Raw genomic sequence first — 22,749 nt, forward strand, 5'->3', positions numbered from 1 at the left:
TTGCTATATACCCCCATCCTGAAAAATACCCCCATCCTGCTATATACCCCCATCCTGGTATGTGCTCCCATCCTGATAAATACCCCCATCCTGATAAATACCCCCATCCTGGTATGTGCTCCCATCCTGGTATGTGGCCCGCATCCTGTGGCACCCATAAAAACATAAATGTTTATACTCACCTTTCCTCACTCCACGCAGCATCGCTCGTCTTCCTGTCTGTGCCAGCAGCAGCGCCGCTGACCTGTGTGGAGCTGTGCGCACAACAATGACGTCATCGCTGTGCGCATCACTCTCCACACACATCAGCGGGTTGGCAGACAGGAGGACATCGCGATACTGCAGGGATCGGTGACCGGTGAGTATATGTCGCGGGCGGGGAGGAGGGTGTCAGCACACTACGCTCACCCCCTTCTGCTCGGGTCTGGCGGCCGCTGCTCAGTGGTGGCTCGAGCTGTAGGCCAGATCCCGGGGGTTTCTCGAGCGGCACTCCTCGCCCGTGAGTGAAAGGTGGGTTTGTTGGGTGTGGGGGTGATTATTGTCCGTGACGCCACCCACGGTTGTGGTGATTTCACCACCGCTGCTCTATACGGGGCTCCCGGGGATGGTGATGCGGAGCAGCCAGGTGTTGTGTTGCCCCTCCGTGGGTAGGGGTTGGTGATCCCGGGGCCCGGTGATGGTGAGGGAGGTGCAGGGCCCGGTGGGCGCAGGGACGCGGGGGCAGCGCGGTGCCTTGCGGCACTGTGGTACTCACTCAGCCTGAGACGTGGACACAGTTTGTACGGTAAACCAAACGGCTGGATAGACGGTCCCACGGACGGCTGCACTTGCTCTCCCAGTAGGTGACGGTGATGTCCCTCTTCCTTGCACCTTGGTGTACTTGTTGGTTGCGATTGGTCCCCACCGGTAACCCGCTCCCCGGCTTCAAGCTGGACCGGGGGAGCTCTACTCTTTGCCCGCAGGCGCTGGCCCTAAGAAACTGGTGCCTTGGCGGTGGCGGTGTCTCTTCTATACTGGCTGGGCTGTTGCGTTCAATCGGGACTTGGTTGTTGGGGGATTTACGTCCCCTTCACTGACGGATTTGGCAAATTTGGCGACTCCTAGCCTTGCCGGGGTCCGAGAGGCCCCTGCCCTGGTGCTGACTGTCCTTCGGAACACTGCTCCAGACCGCCGGGCACACAGCCAACGGGGTCCTTCCAGGAACTTCCAAACGGTCCCCCTCCAGACAGTCACCGCCGTCGCTGACCTTGCTGACCTGGTCCTACACACAGCTGGACCCTTCAGGCTTTCTTTCTTTTCTGTCACCTCACTTGCTTTCCTCCTTTACCACTTTTCTACTTTCACTACTTGTTTACTCCTCCACTTAGCTCCTCACTCAAGCTCCTCCTGAGCTAAACTTGTTGTTTACTCTCTCATGTCCCTCACTGGACTGCCTGGTTCTTCCCGCCTCCAGAGCTGTGTCCTCCTCAGTGGGCGGAGCCAACCGCCTGGCCCACCCCCTGGTGTGAATCATCAGTCTCTGGAGGAAGGCAACAAGGGTTTTTGGTTAGCTTAGATGTGCCTACCTGGGATGTAGGGTGTGGTGGTGTGTGACCTGTGTCCCCTGGCTTGCCCAGGGCGACACATTCCCCCTTAGCAAAATGCAGACCGTCCGCGGGCTGCCGTCCAACACCGGTTTTATTTTTCTGAAAAAGATAACATAATAATATAACATATTTACATTTTCAATAATAACTCTTCCCAAGACGGGAGGCACATTTACTTTTAACGTTGCAAACGGTTTACGGTTACGGTTTCCGCTCTCTCCCACCCAAGCAACCTGGCCCTGATGCTGCCCCTAAAGCCCAGGCAGCACCCCTTGACCCACAGTCCAACACACGGTACCCGAGCGGGATCTGTCCTTCCCTCCAGAGGGTAGCCACCGGTTCCTTTGGTGGCTGGGCCCCAGCCTGCTCTGCTCAGGGCCCTCCCTCCAACCTGCCTCTCCGGAGGCGGCATTGCGGAAAACGGTAACGGCAAACAACATATTTACAAGCCACTAACGTTTGTGGTTGCCCTGCAAGTTCACGGGCTTGTCCATGGATAGTTCCCATGCAAAACTTTAAACGGTCCCCACAGGGACAACGGTGCTGGCTCCAGCCGGTTGCAAATCACGGTAAATCAGGTGAAACTTTGGTAATTATTTTCTTATCATTCTTTCAAAACTTTTCAAACAAACAAAATGGTGGTCCCAACGGGGACTGGACAACGGTGCTCTGCTGCCCTGGAAGCGGCTCAACAGTCCATTCTCACTCGTGGGGCTCTAGTGCCACCTTCACATGGTGCACCGCTCTGGACCCCAATGGTAGCTCGCTGCAGGCAATCTTCTTCCATATACATGCGGGCATGCACATCCGCTCTATACCCCTCTCGGGCTTCGATCTCTCTGCGCAGCTGCTGTTGCCGTCGCTCCCAGCCGGGAGCACTTTCTGTTTGCTCCGGTTCAGCGTGTGCGGGGGACGGGCCCAGCCAGAGTCCCTCCGTGTCGGCTACGACCGGCACCTTCAGTAATGAGGGACCCCGCTGTGACATGGCCTGCTCTGCCTCCTGGCAGCTGCATCCCCGCCGTGCCTCCGGTGCATCTTTGCTGACGGCTTCAGCCTTCGGCTTCTTCCATAGAAGCAGTTCAGGGTGGTCATGAGCTTCTGCTGCAGGTCGTTCCGCCGGGGCGGATTGGCAGGGTACCGCTACCGGTGGTGGTGGTAGCGGGCCTAGTGGCGGGGCAGCAGCAGCTAACGCGGGTAGCGGGAGAGGCAGCAGGGTGAACGGGTGTAGGCCGGGCCCCTCAGCCGCAGCGGCCGATCCCTCGGGAATACAGGGACGTGGGTCTCTTACCCGTTCCTCCAAATCTTCCTCCACCTCGCATCTCCACATAGCAGCCACCACTTCCACCATGTCGGCCTCCCACTCCTCCAGGACGAGCTGCATGCGGACCTGCAGACGGCTGCTTAGCTGGGCGGTCCGGACTTCCACCCACGCCGCCATGCCGGGCGCGGGGACCACGGTGTTGTTGGTCGAACTCAGCATCTTTAGCAGCGGCCTCTTCCAGGAACCAATAAATGGCCGCAGGGTCCTGGCGTCCCTGCTTCCACAGCCGCGCTCACATGCGGCCAGCCGCCATTTCGTCCCCCTTAGCTCTTTCCGGCCCCTCCTCTCTCGGGGCGGGGTTTTGGCCTTCGCGCCTCTACTGCTCGAGAAGACGCTCGAGCGGGAACTTTTCGCGCCAAAGATGGCGGCTTCTGAAATTTTTCTGCCGGATGCCTCCGGCGGTAACAAGGCGCACCTCTACCAGACGGCAGAGCGGTAAGATCCTGTTCGTGACGCCAAGTTGTCGCGGGCGGGGAGGAGGGTGTCAGCACACTACGCTCACCCCCTTCTGCTCGGGTCCGGCGGCCGCTGCTCAGTGGTGGCTCGAGCTGTAGGCCGGATCCCGGGGGTTTCTCGAGCGGCACTCCTTGCCCGTGAGTGAAAGGGGGGTTTGTTGGGTGTGGGGGTGATTATTGTCCGTGACGCCACCCACGGTTGTGGTGATTTCACCACCGCTGCTCTATACGGAGCTCCCGGGGATGGTGATGCGGAGCAGCCAGGTGTTGTGTTGCCCCTCCGTGGGTAGGGGTTGGTGATCCCGGGGCCCGGTGATGGTGAGGGAGGTGCAGGGCCCGGTGGGCGCAGGGACGCGGGGGCAGCGCGGTGCCTTGCGGCACTGTGGTACTCACTCAGCCTCAGACGTGGACACAGTTTGTACGGTAAACCAAACGGCTGGATAGACGGTCCCACGGACGGCTGCACTTGCTCTCCCGGTAGGTGACGGTGATGTCCCTCTTCCTTGCACCTTGGTGTACTTGTTGGTTGCGATGGGTCCCCACCTGTAACCCGCTCCCCGGCTTCAAGCTGGACCGGGGGAGCTCTACTCTTTGCCCGCAGGCGCTGGCCCTAAGAAACTGGTGCCTTGGCGGTGGCGGTGTCTCTTCTATACTGGCTGGGCCGTTGCGTTCAATCGGGACTTGGTTGTTGGGGGATCTACGTCCCCTTCACTGACGGATTTGGCAAATTTGGCGACTCCTAGCCTTGCCGGGGTCCGAGAGGCCCCTGCCCTGGTGCTGACTGTCCTTCGGAACACTGCTCCAGACCGCCGGGCACACAGCCAACGGGGTCCTTCCAGGAACTTCCAAACGGTCCCCCTCCAGACAGTCACCGCCGTCGCTGACCTTGCTGACCTGGTCCTACACACAGCTGGACCCTTCAGGCTTTCTTTCTTTTCTGTCACCTCACTTGCTTTCCTCCTTTACCACTTTTCTACTTTCACTACTTGTTTACTCCTCCACTTAGTTCCTCACTCAAGCTCCTCCTGAGCTAAACTTGTTGTTTACTCTCTCATGTCCCTCACTGGACTGCCTGGTTCTTCCCGCCTCCAGAGCTGTGTCCTCCTCGGTGGGCGGAGCCAACCGCCTGGCCCACCCCCTGGTGTGAATCATCAGTCTCTGGAGGAAGGCAACAAGGGTTTTTGGTTAGCTTAGATGTGCCTACCTGGGATGTAGGGTGTGGTGGTGTGTGACCTGTGTCCCCTGGCTTGCCCAGGGCGACACATATACTTATTCACTGACCCCTACGCTGATGATGATGTGCGGGGGCAGTGAATATAGCCGCACATGCTCACTTGAGGCTGTAGGAGCCAGGGATGATCACGCAGGCCGGCTTTTTAGTATGCCCGCACTCCTGCCCATCATCTGAGAGATGGTGGGCATCGGAATGCAGTGCATATGAAATGAGGGTAATGAGTGGGCACACGTGGTCACGGTAGGCGCTACTATAGCCTGCTCCTGCCTCTGATGACCCGCTCAACCACCACCGCACCCGACTTCCCTCCAGCCATCGGACTATAAGACACACCCCCCACTTTCCACAAAAATGTTGGGGAAAAAAATGCGTTTTATAGTCCAAAAAATACAGTAATTTTTTAAAAAAACATTAAATATTAGCTATAAGCTTGTTTTTAATCATTTTCATAACATTGTAATATCTGGTTTCTTCGATTTTAATTCATAGTATGGAGCCATAGTCCGATGTGCTGCTGTACGGTGCCCATCTGAGGTCTTGTGTTCCCCTCTGCAGTGCTTCTATAGGAGAATACCTCTGTAGCATGTGTCACTGTTGTTTTATCATGGTTTCCATATGAATACATTAATGCACCTCTCCAGTTTTTGAGTGTTTATCAGTGCTGGAGTGGCACTTTAAATCTAAGCCCCTTGTCCTATTTATATACTCACTTTCATTGTTTTTCCGCGCCCTTCTGGTTTCAAAGCACCATCTTGTGCCCATATTCCATCTCTATGAGAGCTAGAACGAGGCTCTTATAGACTTGTATTGAGTTGTGACCTCCGGCCGAGCCATGAAACCCTGGAGCTGCCTGCAGGTTATAAATCACCAGCAGTGCCTCGCTGAAAGAGGATGAAGACGCCAAAGGGTGAGCATAAAAGGGGGCAGGGGGCTTACATTTAAAGCACCTGCAGTGCAATGGAAATAAGACCCTGGAATGGTTCTTTAAAGGGTCGTTGTCAGCACAAAATGACTGTTCAAACGCAGCACAGGTGCTTGGTGCATCCTTGGCTTTCCCAAACAGTTCAGTACATTTCCCCACCTATGCATTTTCCACCTATCTCTGCCCTTCTCTTCCTTAAGTGACAGCTTTGGCTTTAGAGGAGCTAGAGGTGCGGTTAAAAGGAACCTGTCAGGTGCAATATGTACCCAGAACCACAAGTAGTTCTGGGTGCATATTGCTAATCCCTGCCTAACCATCTCTGTATACACTAGCATAGATAAAGAGATCTTTAAGAAAAGTATTTCTAAAGATCCTTTATGATATGCTAATGAGCGCAGGGAATAGTTGCAAGGGTGTTACTTCCCCCGACTAGTCCGCCCTCTTAGCATGTTAGTACGTGTCATAGGGGCGTGCTAGCATGCTATTCTATGTCCCTTGCCCAGCGTCATCGGAATGGTGCGTGTACCTGTGTCCGTTGTCACCACCTCAGACGCCGGATTTAGGCTCAGTGCGCATGATCAGAAGTCCCAGTGACACTGGGCAATGGGCATTGAGTAGCATCTTAGCATGCCCCTATGGGTGTTCTAACATGCTAAGAGGGTGGACTAGTCAGGGGAACTAGTTCCTGCGCTCATTAGCATATTATAAAGGAACATTATAAATAATTAAGTAGTGATACTTGGGTAATGCTGTTATTAGAAGAATGTTAATGAATAATGGAGAGTGTTGTGAATGTCAGTTATGCTTTTGTTGCTGTGAGGCTCCCTCTTGTGGCCAGGAATGGTTTGGACAGAGACCAGGTGTGTTGAGCAATGGGCGTTTCCATTGCTAACTCTCTACCTATTTAAACCTTGGTCTGCTGGCAGGCTATGCCGGATGTCAGTTGTTCTTTGTTCACCAGCCTGCTTCATCCTGCTCCAGACCACATCTACCCCAGATAAGTGCTTGGTTCTTTAGTTGTTGTTTGGTTCTTTTTGCTCTTATCTGAGTTTGTCATTTGCTGTGGTTGTTTTCAGTTTATTTGCATGCAGGGATCTTCCCTCTCAGTTGCTTAGCTGGGAAGCTCCCTGCAGCTATGTTTTTCTCTGGCTACCATCAGTCCCTTTCCTATCCTGTCCTATTTAGTCAGTAGGGCCTCACCTTTTGCTAATCCTATCATCTATCTGTGTATTGTGTTTTCCTATATCCCCGCAGTCTTTGAATGTGGGGGGCTTGCTATTCTTTATCCATTTTCTGAGGCAGAGAGTTATTCATCTTTCCTTCCTTTAGGATAGCTAGTTCTGCGGCTGGGTTCGCGGTGCACAGGATTTTAGTTCACCCCTCGGCTACTTCTAGTGTTGATGGTTAGTAAGGGGATGGCGGCCAGATTAGTTGCCAATGCTCTTGTCACCTTTTACCAATGATTTATGGTGGTCTTCCATGGTTCCGGATCATAACAGGAGAGCAAAAGTTTATGAAGCTGGAGTTTCTTTGGATTATTGCACACGTCCCGACTCAAAAGCCTCCTAGTGATGCCAATAGTGAGACGGACTTTTTTTCCTTTGTTTTTTGTTTTTTTTTAAATAATTCTCACCCCAGATAATCCTGTGAGGCATGCCCTCTTGTAAAGAGCAAAAAAAGTAGTTTAGCAGCTCACCACTCAAAGTCCATTTTTGAAGAAGCTAGTGGATTCATCAGTCCAATGTACGGCTCCAGGTGGCGTCCACATGAGTTTTGAGGAAAGAAGATGAGAATACAGCACCATATAAAAATTATATTCTTATTTCTTTATTCCATATCTTAAAGAGATTACACCATCTCGACATAAAATCTAAAGTACCTGACGCGTTTTGATCACTTGAACTGTTCTTAATCTTGTAAAGACCATTAACAATATGCATGAAATAAAAAGACCTTTATCTCTGTACCCGAATGGCAGATATACAAAAAAAAAAGAAAAATAGTCATGGGACCATAGGAATAAAATAATAGTAAAAACTATTTTTTATCCAATCAGATGTTCTCCTTAAATTATTAAAATGTTGAAAGTGATGGAATATAACGTAAAAATAATGAAATTGTCACGCTAGTTATGGGAAAGTACCAAGTGAGCCACAAAAAGGAAGGGAAGGGGGAGATGGTGACCCTTGACCGAACCTACAGCTGGTTTCTGGGGTCCCTCACCACCCCAGATAGGTTCCGCACCTAGAGCTTGAATGAACTAAATAATATCACCAGCACCCGTCCAGGGAAGATTGGGGTATTTAAGCACCAAGAGAATACTGATAATCAGCAGCTGGCTGGAAGGAGAGATCTGTTGGTCCAAAAGGGAGAGAGATGAATCCAGTAGGAAAGCTACCTATATCAATGAATATTATCAGCAGGAACAATAGAAAGTGAGGGAGCATTTTGTCTAGCCAAACACTGTGACCTTCTATAGCCAGAAACCACATGACTGTCACCCGTAACAGAAATTGAAAGAAGCTCCAGAGTAAAACAAAGCCTGTCAAGAAAATAACATAAAAAAATAATTTGGGGGGATTATCTTCAAATGGTTAAAAAAAAAATCCATGATGATTTGGAAAAGTCGTAGTGTTTAGTTACTAATTATTGTGCACGATTCACTGTTTTTAGCTTGTATTATACAGTCATTCGCTCGCTATCGCAGCCTTGTTTTCTGGTGATGGGTTTTATCCACTGGTGTGATATGAAATGCGCAGTGACCTGGAAAATATGACATGTGCTTCTCTGCTCCTCTCTTCCAGACACTACGGCTGCAGTCGTCAGGAGCCTGTGTCTGAAGTGTTGTCATCTGGGAGTGCGATGCTGGTTGTCTGGAGGCAGGGAATGTACAGTTACTATGATCCGTTTATACTCACAGCGCTGCCTCTGCCAATCACAAGTGAGGAAAACCAGGGAATATAAACCGGTGGGGGGAAGAATATACACACAACATTACATGGGAATTTGCTATTGCATTACATGTGAAATCTAGACTTATTGAGACCAGTGGCTGGAAGGAAATATGATGATGACTAAAGGACCGACATCCCGCAGAGCAGCCGAGGACGGTGACAATCCAGCAATCGAGCGGGTGGAGGGCAAGGTTTCATAATTAAAACACTGCCAGGCATATTTAAAATTCATCATGTTCTCCTTTGCATGTGATAAACAGATGCTCGGTGAAGCAACGTCCCCCGCCCCGTGCCGACCAAAAAGTCATTAATAGATTGTTTAATGCAAGAGAAGGCTCCGGGGCAGCCGGGGTAATTTGTGAAAACTAGAGCATTAAGAAGAGAAGATGCCCGGAGCAAGAAGTCAGGGGAATGATTTCTTTTCGAGACGAGATGCTCATTCTGATTGGTTGCTACAAATTTATTTTTGATTCAGAGACGGGCAACATTAGTAGTTGTGGTGACCTGGGATGGAGAATTATAGTCTTAAAATTACTAAAATTATTAGTGCAAAATGTCAGTTTTGTTAATTGGTGTGTTGTACGGACAAAGTGAGACTGGTCTCTGCCCCTGGCATAAAACTAGAGACTTACACTAAACAACGGTGCCATTCTGTGCCCCGTAACAATGCCTACTACTCATAAAGGGAATAGTATTGTCAGCAGCCATCCTCATGTCATTTATCACTGCTTTTAAGGCCAGGGCTACACGGGGGACTACTGCGATCCAAACATGACACTCTGCTTACACTGGCAGCACAGCAGGAGCCAAGTGTTATGCGAGTGTTACTGCGACTGGGGTCCAATCTTGCGATCGGACCTCAGCTGCGGGAGGCGAGCCGGCACTGAGGAGGGACAGGCTAGCCCTGAGGAGGGGAGGAAGGGATTTCTCTCACTATCTCCTCCATTGCCGGCTATTGCCATTCTCGCCCTGCACTCGCGGTACACCGGTGTACTGCGAGTGCGGTGCAATTTTTCTCTCGCCGCATAGACTTCAATGGGTGCGAGAGCAACAAGGATCGCATTCCACCAGCAGCCTGCTGCAACTGTTTTCTCGGTCTGATTAGGGCTGAGAAAATGGGTCATGGGTCATGGGTGCTGACTAGGGATGATCGAATACTTTGATTATTCGGCTTCGCGAATATTTTCCGAATACCTCACCGCTATTAGACTATTCGCGAATATTCGATGCGCAATGTAAGTCTATAGTCCGAATAACAACTATTTGGTACTATTCGGGCTTCCCATAGACTTACATTGTGCATTGAATATTCGCGAATAGTCGAATAGCGGTGAGGTATTCGGAAAATATTCGCAAAGCCGAATATTTGATGTATTCGATCAACCCTAGTGCTGGCACATAGGTTAATATTGGTCCGAGTGGGATGCGATGTTTTATCCCATTCCACTTGCTCCGATTTTCATGCCGTGTGTCTTAGGCCTTAAACATTTGTAAGAATCCCTTGTTTGTCTTCCAATCTAATTTATATTGAAGATTGTATTATTCTATTATCTATACATGATTATAGGGCACCCATTTTGCCAGATCTACGGTTATCAGCATTTAGAAAGTTGTTTTACAGCAGATACATGGGGCAGAAACAGCAATACTGGACATTGAGTAATAGGGAAAGAGCCCCTGACTACTGTGCCACACTTAATAAAATTAGTGCTGTATGGATAATTTCAAGTTTATGCCACATGTAAGCCCAAATTAATAACTAAAAAAAATGCAAAAGGATGACAGATTCCAGTTAAAGAGGATCAATCACCAGGATTTCCCTATATAAACTACAGCCAGTGCTATACTGGCGCTATCATGCTGATTCTATACATACCTTTAGTTGTGAGATCGGATGTATACTTTCTGAAATATAGGCAAGTAAAGATTTTGAAATTCACTGTTACTTGATTGACAGCAGCTACAGAATATCTAATAGGTGGGTCAGGTTTTGCTAGTTATTCCAACACCTGTCTGCTGCCTGTCCTTCCTCCCTCCTTCCTCCCCTGTAATAACATACAGGGGAGGAAGGACAGGCAGCAGACATGTGTGGGAATAACTAGCAAAGCCTGACCCACCTATTAGATATTCTGCAGCACCTATCAATCATGTAACAGTGAATTTCATAGGAGGAGAGCCTGCCCTGTCATAAACCAGGAAGTGAAGAGAGTGTAAGGAGACTGCAGAGCTCTGAGCTGCTCAAGAGACAACTTGAAAATACCTAATTAGGTGCAAATATTTTGTGTATAATGTAGAATTTTGTTTTGAGTATTTAGGACTTTGCTATACGTATTGCATTGCAATGGATCATCCTCAGTAAATAAAACAATTTAGCTAACAGGAATAGCTAGATTTTTAGCTTTATTGCTATGCTATTGATCCTTATTAAAAAAAATAAGAACATTTCCAGGTATAAAAAGTAGCCAGAACATTTCATGGAAGGCAATGAAGTTTGATAACAATATATTATGGTATCCTAAACAATGAGTTCTATTCAGGCAAAAAGAATAACAGAACTGTAGGAAGTCATTGAACTGTATACATGACATTCAACGTGACCTTGCCCCTTTATGTAACGGCTGAAGTGCATGAAGTGGTAATTAAGAAGCGTTCTTGTGATTCCTGATGGATGCACTGCATTGCATCTTTTACTACATTCATGAGCACAAAACATTAAATATTGCCCCCTAGCCAATTCAACAATATGAGTTTATTAATATTTTGAATATTTTGTCATATGATTACTTTTGTGTTTGGATATTCAGCTTGTCTAGTCCATTAACAAACAAAAGGAGTTAATGTCCAAAAAGGACTTGTATGACTGAAGGACTCCATTAATTATTATGGGGTCTGATTGGATTCCGTTATGTGTCAGATTTTTGTAACAGAATGAAGAAAAGCTCACATGGATATTTTTTTCTTCTGCTCTAACATTGACATGTAACAGAACCCAGATGGGTCCCATAATAATCACTGGAGAAGACCCTGTCACGGGTATTACACGGTAACCAGGAGTAAGGGCTCCTAGACTGGCCCTCAAGGTAGGGGCTCTAAACTGTCTCTTATTCCAGAGGTAGGCTTGATGGTAGCCAGGTCTGGATCACCAGCATAGCCATAACTCTTGAGCAGCCCTAGTTTAACACTAGAAGTCCCAGAGAGGGTTCATTTAACATTTCTACCTTTGGAACCCAGAGACCGGTCGAATGACCTGAAGGATTTTAGCTAACATCCTTTAATCACCGTCTTTTGTTCTGTAATTAAGGCCATTACTGTCGCACCACAGGAAGTTATTGTTTTCCATTGAGTTTAGCCATTTAGTTTCTAGTTAGTTCTATTCAGTTTGGACTAAGGGTCATTTGACCCTCTTTCGGGACTTCAGGGGGAGCTCGAAATTTCTGGGACTTCTAGTGTTAATGTGGCGCCCCTGACCTGGTCAGGCACCACTGAGTGCTGCACCCATGCTGGGAACAGCACAATACAGGTAATCCAGAAGGCTGACAGGGGTGTGGTACACAGGCGCATAGTGATCAGCTCTCACACATGTACCCATGAGAGGACCCCTGGGGATCCCAGGAGGGGGAAAAGCCTTGACCTTCACTGGAATAGTGGAGGGGGCCAAAAGCCTCCATCTCCTCTCAAGGGGTGTGGTAAGAGAGTTTGGTTGCTAGGTGGCGTAGGCAAGAACAGGAGAGGAGGAGCAGTGAGTCAGTTAGAGCAGAACTCCAGAGGGCTCAGTGAGGAGCAGACCTGTGGGGCTGATGCTGTCTAACAGCGCCCGCGCAGTGGCTACAGACTGGGGAGAACGGTCAACTAGAAGTGCTGCCTGAAAGCCAGCTTCAGCTAGAGAGTGCACGGAGTGGGAAGTAAGGAGACTTCTAGAGAGCACCAGGCCCAACCGGGCGGCAGATCCCGAAGCGAGGATAGATTCACCTTTCCCTGCTAAACCTGCCGGTGTGGGGCTCTTACAGCCCACACCACAACAACCAAAAGCCGCAGCCACGTAACCGCAAGTAGGGCCCATAGGTCACAGGAGGCAAGAGGCTGGAGTGGCCTGGCCCGGGGAACAAGCACACGGCAAAACAAGAAGGGGAGAGAGGCTTGGAGCATCTTCCCTGGGTGACCCCCATAGGGACTCAAAGTCGGGGTCACCCCAAACCACCAAGGGCTAAGGAAGGCGAGTTTGTAGTCACCCTCATACAGTCAGCCGGAAGGATACCTGGTTCCCACCTGGTTCATCCCAGCTACGCCCGGGTTACTCACCCTGCCACCTGAAGTGAGTAAAAACCCTGAAAGACACTCTGCCTGTGTGTGGTCATTCTGCGACTTGTGGTACTACAGCTTTACAAAGGGCCCTGGGGCTTGCCTCACTCTCAGGAGGCTACTACACCCGACTGCACCCACCATCAGCCCCAGGCGTCCTCTAACCTGCAGTGGCGGTCCCCTCTGACCGCAAATACTGAGAGTGGCGTCACGATCAAACACTGAAGATTCCCTACCTGTGACCAGCACCAGCTACGTGGAGTCCCTGAAGGTATGCACTGATACAGCACCGGTGGGGCTTCACATCTGGCGTCACGAACAGGATAAGGACTAGACCTGTTCAGACAGGTGACCATGTGCCTGGGCGGTCCGCTTGAAAAATTGGAAGCGCCGCCATATTGCCACCATGAAAAGCGCGCTGAAAAACAACAGCAGCCCGCGCTGGAAGAAGTTACCGCCCACGAAGAGGTGTGGCTACCCAGAGATCCCCTGCAGAGTTCTGACCTTGCCAGCTATGAGAGTGGAAGCGTCGAGAGACGGCGGGAAGGAAAGGAAGCCACAAGCCTGCTGCTGGGAGAGGAGCTGCTGAAAGAGGCAGAGCAGAAACTGGACAGCTTGTTACAGGAGGCAGCGAAGAGTCCACTGCTGGGAGACCGTGCAGAAGACGGCGCAGAAGAAATGGCGTCTGACCGCAGGAACCCAGAACCAGGCTCCGCTGCCTGGTGGTACCGAGAGCTGGCCCAGTTTTGCAACCGGCTGGAGACCCGGGTCGTGGAGCAGATTCGGGAGGAACGGATGGAACTGCAGGAGCTGACCGCGGCGGTTCGGGCCTATGAAGGGAGAGCTGCATGCCGGGTGTCGGGCGGGACGGCGACGACGCAGACCCCAGTGCTACCAACAACGGGTGAGTCGAATGATGCCCCGGCCCGCGCAAGTGCCCCGACCCCTGCTGCCACGTCCGCGGTCCCTGAAGAGGCGTCCGGTGCGGCGACGCTGAAGCAGGCCGCAGCCACGCCAGGTGCGGCCCTCCAAGCCCCAGCGGCTGCAGCGATGCCCTGCTCGGCCCACCGAGACCCAGTCCCTGCAGCGATGCCCTGCCCGGCCCGCCAGGACCAGGCCGCCGCCATCCTGGGCGCGGCCCGCCAAGACCAGGCCGCCGCCATACAGGGCGCGGCCCGCCAAGCCCAGACTGCTGCAGCGACGTCCAGCCCAGCCTGCACAGAGCCCCCTGCAACAGCGACACTGATCCAGGCCGCCGCCATCCCGGGCGCGGCCCGCCAAGACCAGGCCGCCGCCATCCCGGGCGCGGCCCGCCAAGACCAGGCCGCCGCCATCCCGGGCGCGGCCCGCCAAGACCAGGCCGCCGCCATACAGGGCGCGGCCCGCCAAGACCAGGCCGCCGCCATGCCAGGCGCGGCCCGCCAAGAAAAGGCTACCTCAGCATTTACCCCGGCCTGTAAGGCCAGAGCAGACACCGCTCCCCGGTCCACAGAGGTTCCTGATAGGCAGCCCGCGGTGGGTGAAGACCCTGCATATTGGCAGATGAAGGCTGACCTGGAGGCCAAATTTCCACAATGGTTGGTGAGCCAGTACATACCCCCTCCGCATACCCCAAAGAGTCTCCTGCTAACTCCTGCAGCAGCTACACCAAGGAGTCCCTCACCTGGGCCGGCCGAAGAGCAGCCATCCCCGGCACTGCCACAGCTGGAGTGCCAGGAAGAACTAAGGGGGAGAGGAGGCCAGGAAGCAGAAGGGTTGACTCCGACTCCAGTGCCACCAGCAGCAGATGTGTATTCAGAGCCGGAAATGCTGCCATACTCCCGCTGGGACGAGGAGGACCTGACCCCCTCTGCAGAAGAAGAGCTGCCTAAGAGCTTCACCTGGGAGCCCACAGGCATGGATCCAGCCCGCAAGACACGGCGCAGAAGAACACAGTTTGCTCCAGCACCACAGTCTCCTGAACAGAGAGCAGTCACCGCCAGAGACCTAAAGGAGAAGCGTATGTTGAGAGAGTCCAAAGCCCAGGCTAGAGGACCCCTGTGTTATGGCGTAGTGGAAGATTTCAACTTGAAAAGTGGTTATGGCTTCATTGTAGCACCAGGAATAAAAGAAGGGATATTTGTAAACCGCAGAGATGTGAACGCTCATCTGCCAAGAGGACACCCTTGCAGAAATCTGAAAATGGGAGATTTGGTACAGTTTACCATGCACCAAGGTGAAAGGGGATTGTACGCACTTGATGTAGCCTTACGTACCAGCAAACCCTACAGCCATCCCATGCCACAAGAAAGACAAGAAAGACAAGAAAGACAAGAAAGACAAGAAAGACAAGAAAGACAAGAAAGACAAGAAAGACAAGAAAGACAAGAAAGACAAGAAAGACAAGACAGAGATAAAGAAACAGATACGGAAAAGGAATCAGATGCAGACCAAGAAAGGAAAGACACAGAACCTATAGATGAGGCAACCACAGATGAAGAAAGAGACAAAGAGCAGGAAAGTCACAGGTGCCAGTGCCCTACGTGCCCTCGCCCTAGTGAAAAAGAGGCGTAAAGTAAAGTACAGAAAAGAAGTACAGAAGTTAAAGTTTTGAAAGTTTTGTTTGCAACGTTAAAGAAATGCGCCCACAAAAACTATTGTGAGAAATAAACTTTAAGGCTATGAACTTGCTATAGCCACAAACTCTCGCAGTGTAAATAGTTACACCAGTGGCACCACCACCAGGGCCAGCCTGTTTAGGGGCTTGGCTCGTCTGCAACCAGTGGGGCCCGTCCGTAGAAAAGGGCCTTGGCTCACCTGCGACCAGAGAGCACGCCTGTTTATGGGGCCTTGGCTCACCACCACAAAGAGGGTACCTGGTCAGCACCAACTGTGGAGGCCGCCTCTGCATCCTGCCAGAAGAGGCTGACGGCGCGGATCCACCAGGCCAGGTATACCCTGAAACCACCAGCCCAGGAAAGCCGCCTCTACATCCTGCCAGAAGTGGCTGAAGTCGCGGCCAACGGGAGAGGAAGATTGGAGGAAAGGTCTGGAGAAACGGATGGCCCAGACCTGGTTACCAACAGGACCGGTGACCTGCCTCCTGAGAGGGTTTTGGGTGGGTTAACGGACTTGTGGGTGGAGGGTGGTGATGTCTGATACATGGTGGTTTTAAAAATGTTTTACATGTTTTAATGTTTTATGCATTTTAAAATGTTGTCTTGCAGCCCGAGGACGTGCTGGTGATAACTAAGGGGGAATGTGGCGCCCCTGACCTGGTCAGGCACCACTGAGTGCTGCACCCATGCTGGGAACAGCACAATACAGGTAATCCAGAAGGCTGACAGGGGTGTGGTACACAGGCGCATAGTGATCAGCTCTCACACATGTACCCATGAGAGGACCCCTGGGGATCCCAGGAGGGGGAAAAGCCTTGACCTTCACTGGAATAGTGGAGGGGGCCAAAAGCCTCCATCTCCTCTCAAGGGGTGTGGTAAGAGAGTTTGGTTGCTAGGTGGCGTAGGCAAGAACAGGAGAGGAGGAGCAGTGAGTCAGTTAGAGCAGAACTCCAGAGGGCTCAGTGAGGAGCAGACCTGTGGGGCTGATGCTGTCTAACAGCGCCCGCGCAGTGGCTACAGACGGGGGAGAACGGTCAACTAGAAGTGCTGCCTGAAAGCCAGCTTCAGCTAGAGAGTGCACGGAGTGGGAAGTAAGGAGACTTCTAGAGAGCACCAGGCCCAACCGGGCGGCAGATCCCGAAGCGAGGATAGATTCACCTTTCCCTGCTAAACCTGCCGGTGTGGGGCTCTTACAGCCCACACCACAACAACCAAAAGCCGCAGCCACGTAACCGCAAGTAGGGCCCATAGGTCACAGGAGGCAAGAGGCTGGAGTGGCCTGGCCCGGGGAACAAGCACACGGCAAAACAAGAAGGGGAGAGAGGCTTGGAGCATCTTCCCTGGGTGACCCCCATAGGGACTCAAAGTCGGGGTCACCCCAAACCACCAAGGGCTAAGGAAGGCGAGTTTGTAGTCACCCTCATACAGTCAGCCGGAAGGATACCTGGTTCCCACCTGGTTCATCCCAGCTACGCCCGGGTTACTCACCCTGCCACCTGAAGTGAGTAAAAACCCTGAAAGACACTCTGCCTGTGTGTGGTCATTCTGCGACTTGTGGTACTACAGCTTTACAAAGGGCCCTGGGGCTTGCCTCACTCTCAGGAGGCTACTACACCCGACTGCACCCACCATCAGCCCCAGGCGTCCTCTAACCTGCAGTGGCGGTCCCCTCTGACCGCAAATACTGAGAGTGGCGTCACGATCAAACACTGAAGATTCCCTACCTGTGACCAGCACCAGCTACGTGGAGTCCCTGAAGGTATGCACTGATACAGCACCGGTGGGGCTTCACATTAACACCCCCTTTTCCCCAACCCCTGGGGAAGGCTGGGACCAGAGTAAAAAATCCCACAAATACCTACAGACAGGGGAAAACAAAGACTCAAACTCACTGCAAGCACACACAGGGGGAAAGACAATACCTGCTCTGGGAGAAATAAAGTACAGACAGGAAATAAGCAGACAACAAGGAAATTTCCACAGCACACCAAATAGCATACAACACTTCACCAACAACTGGATCACCATGTACAAAGACCGGCATTGCTGGAGCAAAGCTAAAGCTATCTTTGGCATGGGAGGCTAGGTTCCACTATCCTTTAAATGGCGGAGGCAGCTGTGATAGGACGTCAGCAACGTGTGACTCCAGAAGCCATTCATCAGCTAGCAGGAATTAACTCCTGCTAAACCGAAGACCAGAAAGCACAAAACAGTCGACATCTGATTCTTGCTGAGCAACTAAGAAGCATGAGGTTGCCTGCTAGACTCTGCAATGGGAAATGTCTGGAGTCGCCATGACAGACCCACTGCTTCCGTTTCTTTTAGAAATGTACCAGACCTGTTTTAGCCATTAATTCTTTTAGTTTGTTTGCTAAAATAGAACTGACAAGTGGACCTCACAAACGTTCATGTGAACAGAGCCTTAAAGCCCCCATACACATTAGACTACCGGCAGCCAAATTATCAATATTGATGGGCATAGCCAACAACCCTTTGTATGTGGGGCCTCTTACTGTTCCGGTGTATTGGGCATACGAGTGGTCCTGTGCATTGGGGATTTAGGGGAGATAGCTACTGTTTGGACAATAGTTATCTGACGTACATGGGGCTTTAACTAGTATTTTTTTTTTTAAATCAACATGGTTCTGCACTTCTGGCTCTTTGATCAACACTATAGAGAGTTTTTTGTCTTGATACCTCTTAGTGCTGTGTGTAAAGGGGGCTGGCTGATGGCTCATTTCAATAAGTCAGCTCCATTCTCTGTCTGTGCATCAGTTGTAACAGAGAAGGGGTCTGACTTAAGGCCCCGTTACACGCAACGACGTATCTAACGATATATCTCCGGGGTCATGGATTCCGTGATGCACATTCGGCATCGTTAGCGACGTCGTTGCGTGTGACAGCAAGGAGCGACTGTTAACGATGGAAAATACTCACTTTATCGTCCTTCGTTGACACGTCGTTCATTTTTAAAAAATCGTTGATTGTTGAGCATGCAGGTTGTTCGTCGTTCTCGAGGCAGCACACATCGCTACGTGTGACACCTTGGGAATGACGAAGTACGGCTTACCTGCGGCCACCGGCAATGTGGAAGGAAGGAGGTGGACGGGATGTTACGTCCCGCTCATCTCTGCCCCTCCTCTTCTATTGGGCGGCCGCTTAGTGACGCCGCTGTGACGCTGCACGAACCGCCCCCTTAGAAAGGAGGCGGTTCGCCGGCAACAGTGACGTCGCTAGGCAGGTAAGTCTGTGTGACGGCTCCAAACAATTTTGTGCACCACGGGCAGCGATTTGCCCGTGACGCACAAACGACGGGGGCGGGTGCTTTCACCAGCGATATCACTAGTGATAGCACTGCGTGTAACACCCTCTTTAGCCACACAAATAACTTGGGCCAATCAGCCAGGCTCTTTTACACAAAGCACAGGTCACATGGAGACATAGAAAATACTTTTCTTGTTCATTGCAGGGTCAAAAGTGGTCAAGGAACCATGTTCATACAGATAAAATGTATACTTGAATGTTCCATATAATTGTATTGCCACGCCAGTGATGGTTAGGTAGCAGAGACAGTGTACTGCTGAGCTGTCCCTCAAGCTAGGGCTCTCTAGGCTAATCCCTGTCCTCAGGATTACCCCTGAAGGTGGAGATGCCTGAGTATTGTACTGTGCTATACTCCTGGAGACAACTCACCTAAATATTGCCCCTCTCCTCAAGGGAGTAAGAAGAGCTGGAGGAGAAATACTTGGCACACCCTTGTAATGTAGGAGCACAGAGTCAAGTAAACGACTGATGTCCAATCCAGAACAGCTTGTTATAACAACATTTCAGGAATACAGATTGCACAGTGCATTCTACTATGTCAGATTAAGTGCGCACCAGAAGAACCTGTTCAGTTCACATTTCGTGACCCCTTATAAAACAAGGTTATTTCTGCTGAACAAGTTTATTTTTGCACTTACACAGATTTGCCTTTATAGTCATCAATAAAATTTATACTTGACCCTAAACTAGAACAATATGCTTCCTCGTTGAGACATTCCATATCTCACACTAGTAATCTTGTGTAAAAAGCTGCCTATTCTATTGCAACTTGAAAAACTGAAAAAGACCGGAAACTATATAAAAATGTGGTCTCATCCCCATCTAATGTAAAGGATACATTTAGCAGGATTTAAGCGGTTAACAGCCACAGGCAGAGCTCTGATCCACCTGCGGCATGCAAGCCCGGATCAAAGGCAGAGACACAACTTTTGACGTAACTGTAGGTCAAGAGGCATGAAGGGGTTAATGGCCCCACACAGCTGCCTATATGTTGTATGATGGCAGCCACAATCTCTAAAATGGTTTATTATGGCCCCACTTCCCCCTATATATAGTAGAATGGCCCCCACAACCTCTAATCCACTTAATATGGCCCCCACTTCCCACATCTCTTATATATTTTCATATGACCCCCACTTCCTCCTATATATAGTATGATGGCCACTACAACCTTTTATATACTTTACTAGCTGTAGTACCCGGGCGTTGCCCGGATAGTAACTGTCTCTCTGTCTCTTTCCCAGTCTCTGTCTGTGTGTCGCTGTCTGTCTGTCTCTTTCCTTGTCTGTCTGTGTGTATGTCTCTGTCTGTCTATTTCTATCTCCGTCTGTCTTTGTATCAGTCTATCTGTCTCTATCTCTGTGTGTCTGTGTCTGTTTGTCTCGCTATCTCTGTGTCTGTCTCTATATCTGTGTCTGTCTATCTCTCTCTTTCCCCGTCTGTCTCTTTCCCCATCTGTGTCTTTCCAGGTCTGTCTCTTTCCCCATCTGTCTCTTTCCCCGTCTGTCTCTTTCTAGGTCTGTCTCTTTCCAGGTCTGTCTCTTTCCAGGTCTGTCTTTGTCTGTCTCTTTGTCTGTCTCTTTCCCCGTCTGTCTCTTTTCAGGTCTGTCTCTTTCTGGGTCTGTCTCTTTCCAGGTCTGTCTCTTTCCAGGTCTGTCTCTTTCCCGTCTGTCTCTTTCCCCGTCTGTCTCTTTCCCCGTCTGTCACTTTCTAGGTCTGTCTCTTTCTAGGTCTGTCTCTTTCCAGGTCTGTCTCTTTCCAGGTCTGTCTTTGTCTGTCTCTTTCCCCTTCTGTCTCTTTCCAAGTCTTTCCATTTCCAAGTCTGTCCCTTTCCAGGTCTGTCTCTTGCCAGGTCTGTCTCTTTCCCCATCTGTCTCTTTCCCCATCTGTCTCTTTCCAGGTCTGTCTCTTTCCAGGTCTGTCCCTTTCCAGGTCTGTCTCTTTCCAGGACTGTCTCTTTCCAGGACTGTCTCTTTCCAGGTCTGTCTCTTTCCCCATCTGTCTCTTTCCAGGTCTGTCTCTTTTCAGGTCTGTCTCTTTCCCCGTCTGTCTCTTTCCCCGTCTGTCACTTTCCCCATCTGTCTCTTTCCAGGTCTGTCTTTTTCCAGGTCTGTCTCTTTCCAGGTCTGTCTCTTTTGCCGTCTGTCTCTTTCCTCGTCTGCACCTGTCTGTCTTTTTCCCCATCTATCTCTTTCACCATCTGTCTGTCTGTCTCTATCTGAGAGAGTCAGAAAGAGACAGAGATAGGCTATGTGCACACAGTGCGTCTTTTTGACGCTGCGTTTTTGTGCGTTTTTGGCCGCTAAAAACGCACAAAAACGCACCTGCGTCGAACAAACGCGGCAAAAAACGCACGCGTTTTGCCGCGATTTGGTGCGTTTTTTTGCTGCGTTTTTGCTCACTGCGTCTTTATGCGTTTTTTATCAGTGAACAAAAAAAAAGGTCTGATGTCATTTCCTTCTTCAATGTGTTCTTCATTCTCCACTAGTGTATGCAGAAGAGCAGACAGCTGCAGAACTACAAGGCTCAGCATCCTCCATCCAATGGTGTATGCAGGAGAGCAGACAGCAGCTGTCGAACTACAAGGCTCAGCATCCTCCTTCCAGGACTGTATGCAGTATTTCTTTGCCCCCCCAAACAAAAAAAATGACGTGGGCTTCGCCATATTTTTGTATGCTAGCCGGGTACAGCAGGCAGGTACGGGCTGCCCCCAACCCCCAGCTGCCTATTTGTACCCGGCTGGGAACCAAAAATATAGGGAAGCCCTTTTTTTTTAAATTATTTCATGAATTTCATGAAATAATTTAAAAAACAAATGACGTGAGCTTCGCCCAATTTTTGAGTCCAGCCGGGTACAACTAGGCAGCTGGGGATTGGAATCCACAGTGCAGGGTGCCCATGCTTTCTGGGCACCCCCGCTGTGAATTGCAGTCCCGCAGCCACCCCAGAAAATGGCGCTTTCATAGAAGCGCCATCTTCTGGCGCTGTATCCAACTCTTCCAGCTGCCCTGAAGCCGGGTGGCTAGCTGGGTAATAATAATGGAGTTAGGGCTAGCTGTATATTATCAGCTAGCCCTAAGCCCGAAATTGATGGTGTCACGCCAATATTAGACATGGCCACCATGAATTTCTAGTAAAGATAAAAAAAAACACAACACACAGAAAAATATTTTTATTAGAAATAAAACACAACACAATTAGTGACTCCATCTTTATTGAAATAAAGAACCCCCCCTCCGCAGTCATCCTGGGTCAGGGTCCCGCGCCGTCCAATCCGGATCCAATATCATCTGATCGGTTTGCTGGAAGGCAAAGCGATCAGATGATGTGTCAGGATCAAGTGCCTGAATCCCATCACACATCAGCTGATTGTATAAAAGCCGATTATACAATCAGCAGATGCATCGGTGCAAAAAAAAAAAATAATACTCACTTATGTGCTGATTACCGGCAGCTCCTGCAGCGATGGGGCGGGAGTCTGATCCCGTCCGATCGCTGCAGCAGCTGCCGGTAATCAGGGATGAAGTCTCCTGACGGCAGGATCAGCTGATACCGGCCGGGCGCCCGCATCACCGCGATACTTACGATCACCTGATGCGTCAGGTGACTGCATCAGGTGATCCATCGCCAGGTCCTGCATCCATTGGAGCTTTCCCAGCCGTCTGCACACAGCCGGAGCGGGGGTGGCGATACCGTGAGAGGAGATGGGAGCGGGCATGGCACCGGGAGGCTGCAGACAGGTGAGTATAACTTTTGTTTTCTTTTTCTACTGTTAACTTTTGTTTTCGCAGCCGCTTCCACCTCCCGCCCAGACATGGCGCCGCACAGCAGCATACATGCACAGGACGGGAGGTGGAAGCGGCGGTGACGGTACCGGGAGGATTCATGCTTCTGTATATACTGACAGAAGGAATCCTCTTCCTGTACACGTCACTTTACTACCCACCTCCTGCGTTTATAGCTGCGTTTTTGGTCTTAGAAGCGCACCAAAACGCACCAAAACGCAGCTATTTGCGTTTCTCATTGCGTCTTTCAACATCCCATTGAACTCAATGGA

General features: G+C 50.6%; 1 protein-coding gene across 1 annotated transcript in view; it reads left to right on the forward strand.

Annotated features, from left to right (window-relative positions):
* The window catches only part of TMPRSS6 (transmembrane serine protease 6), a 174,147-nt gene that overhangs the window by 85,083 nt on the left and 66,315 nt on the right, over positions 1-22,749 (forward strand). Inside the window, exon 8 of the mRNA XM_075322083.1 lies at positions 8,323-8,459. Coding sequence (XP_075178198.1) covers positions 8,323-8,459 — 137 coding nt within the window. The remainder of the gene's footprint in view (positions 1-8,322; positions 8,460-22,749) is intronic.

Source organism: Anomaloglossus baeobatrachus, chromosome 8 (assembly GCF_048569485.1).
Source record: "Anomaloglossus baeobatrachus isolate aAnoBae1 chromosome 8, aAnoBae1.hap1, whole genome shotgun sequence".
In the NCBI taxonomy this organism is placed as follows: domain Eukaryota; kingdom Metazoa; phylum Chordata; class Amphibia; order Anura; family Aromobatidae; genus Anomaloglossus; species Anomaloglossus baeobatrachus.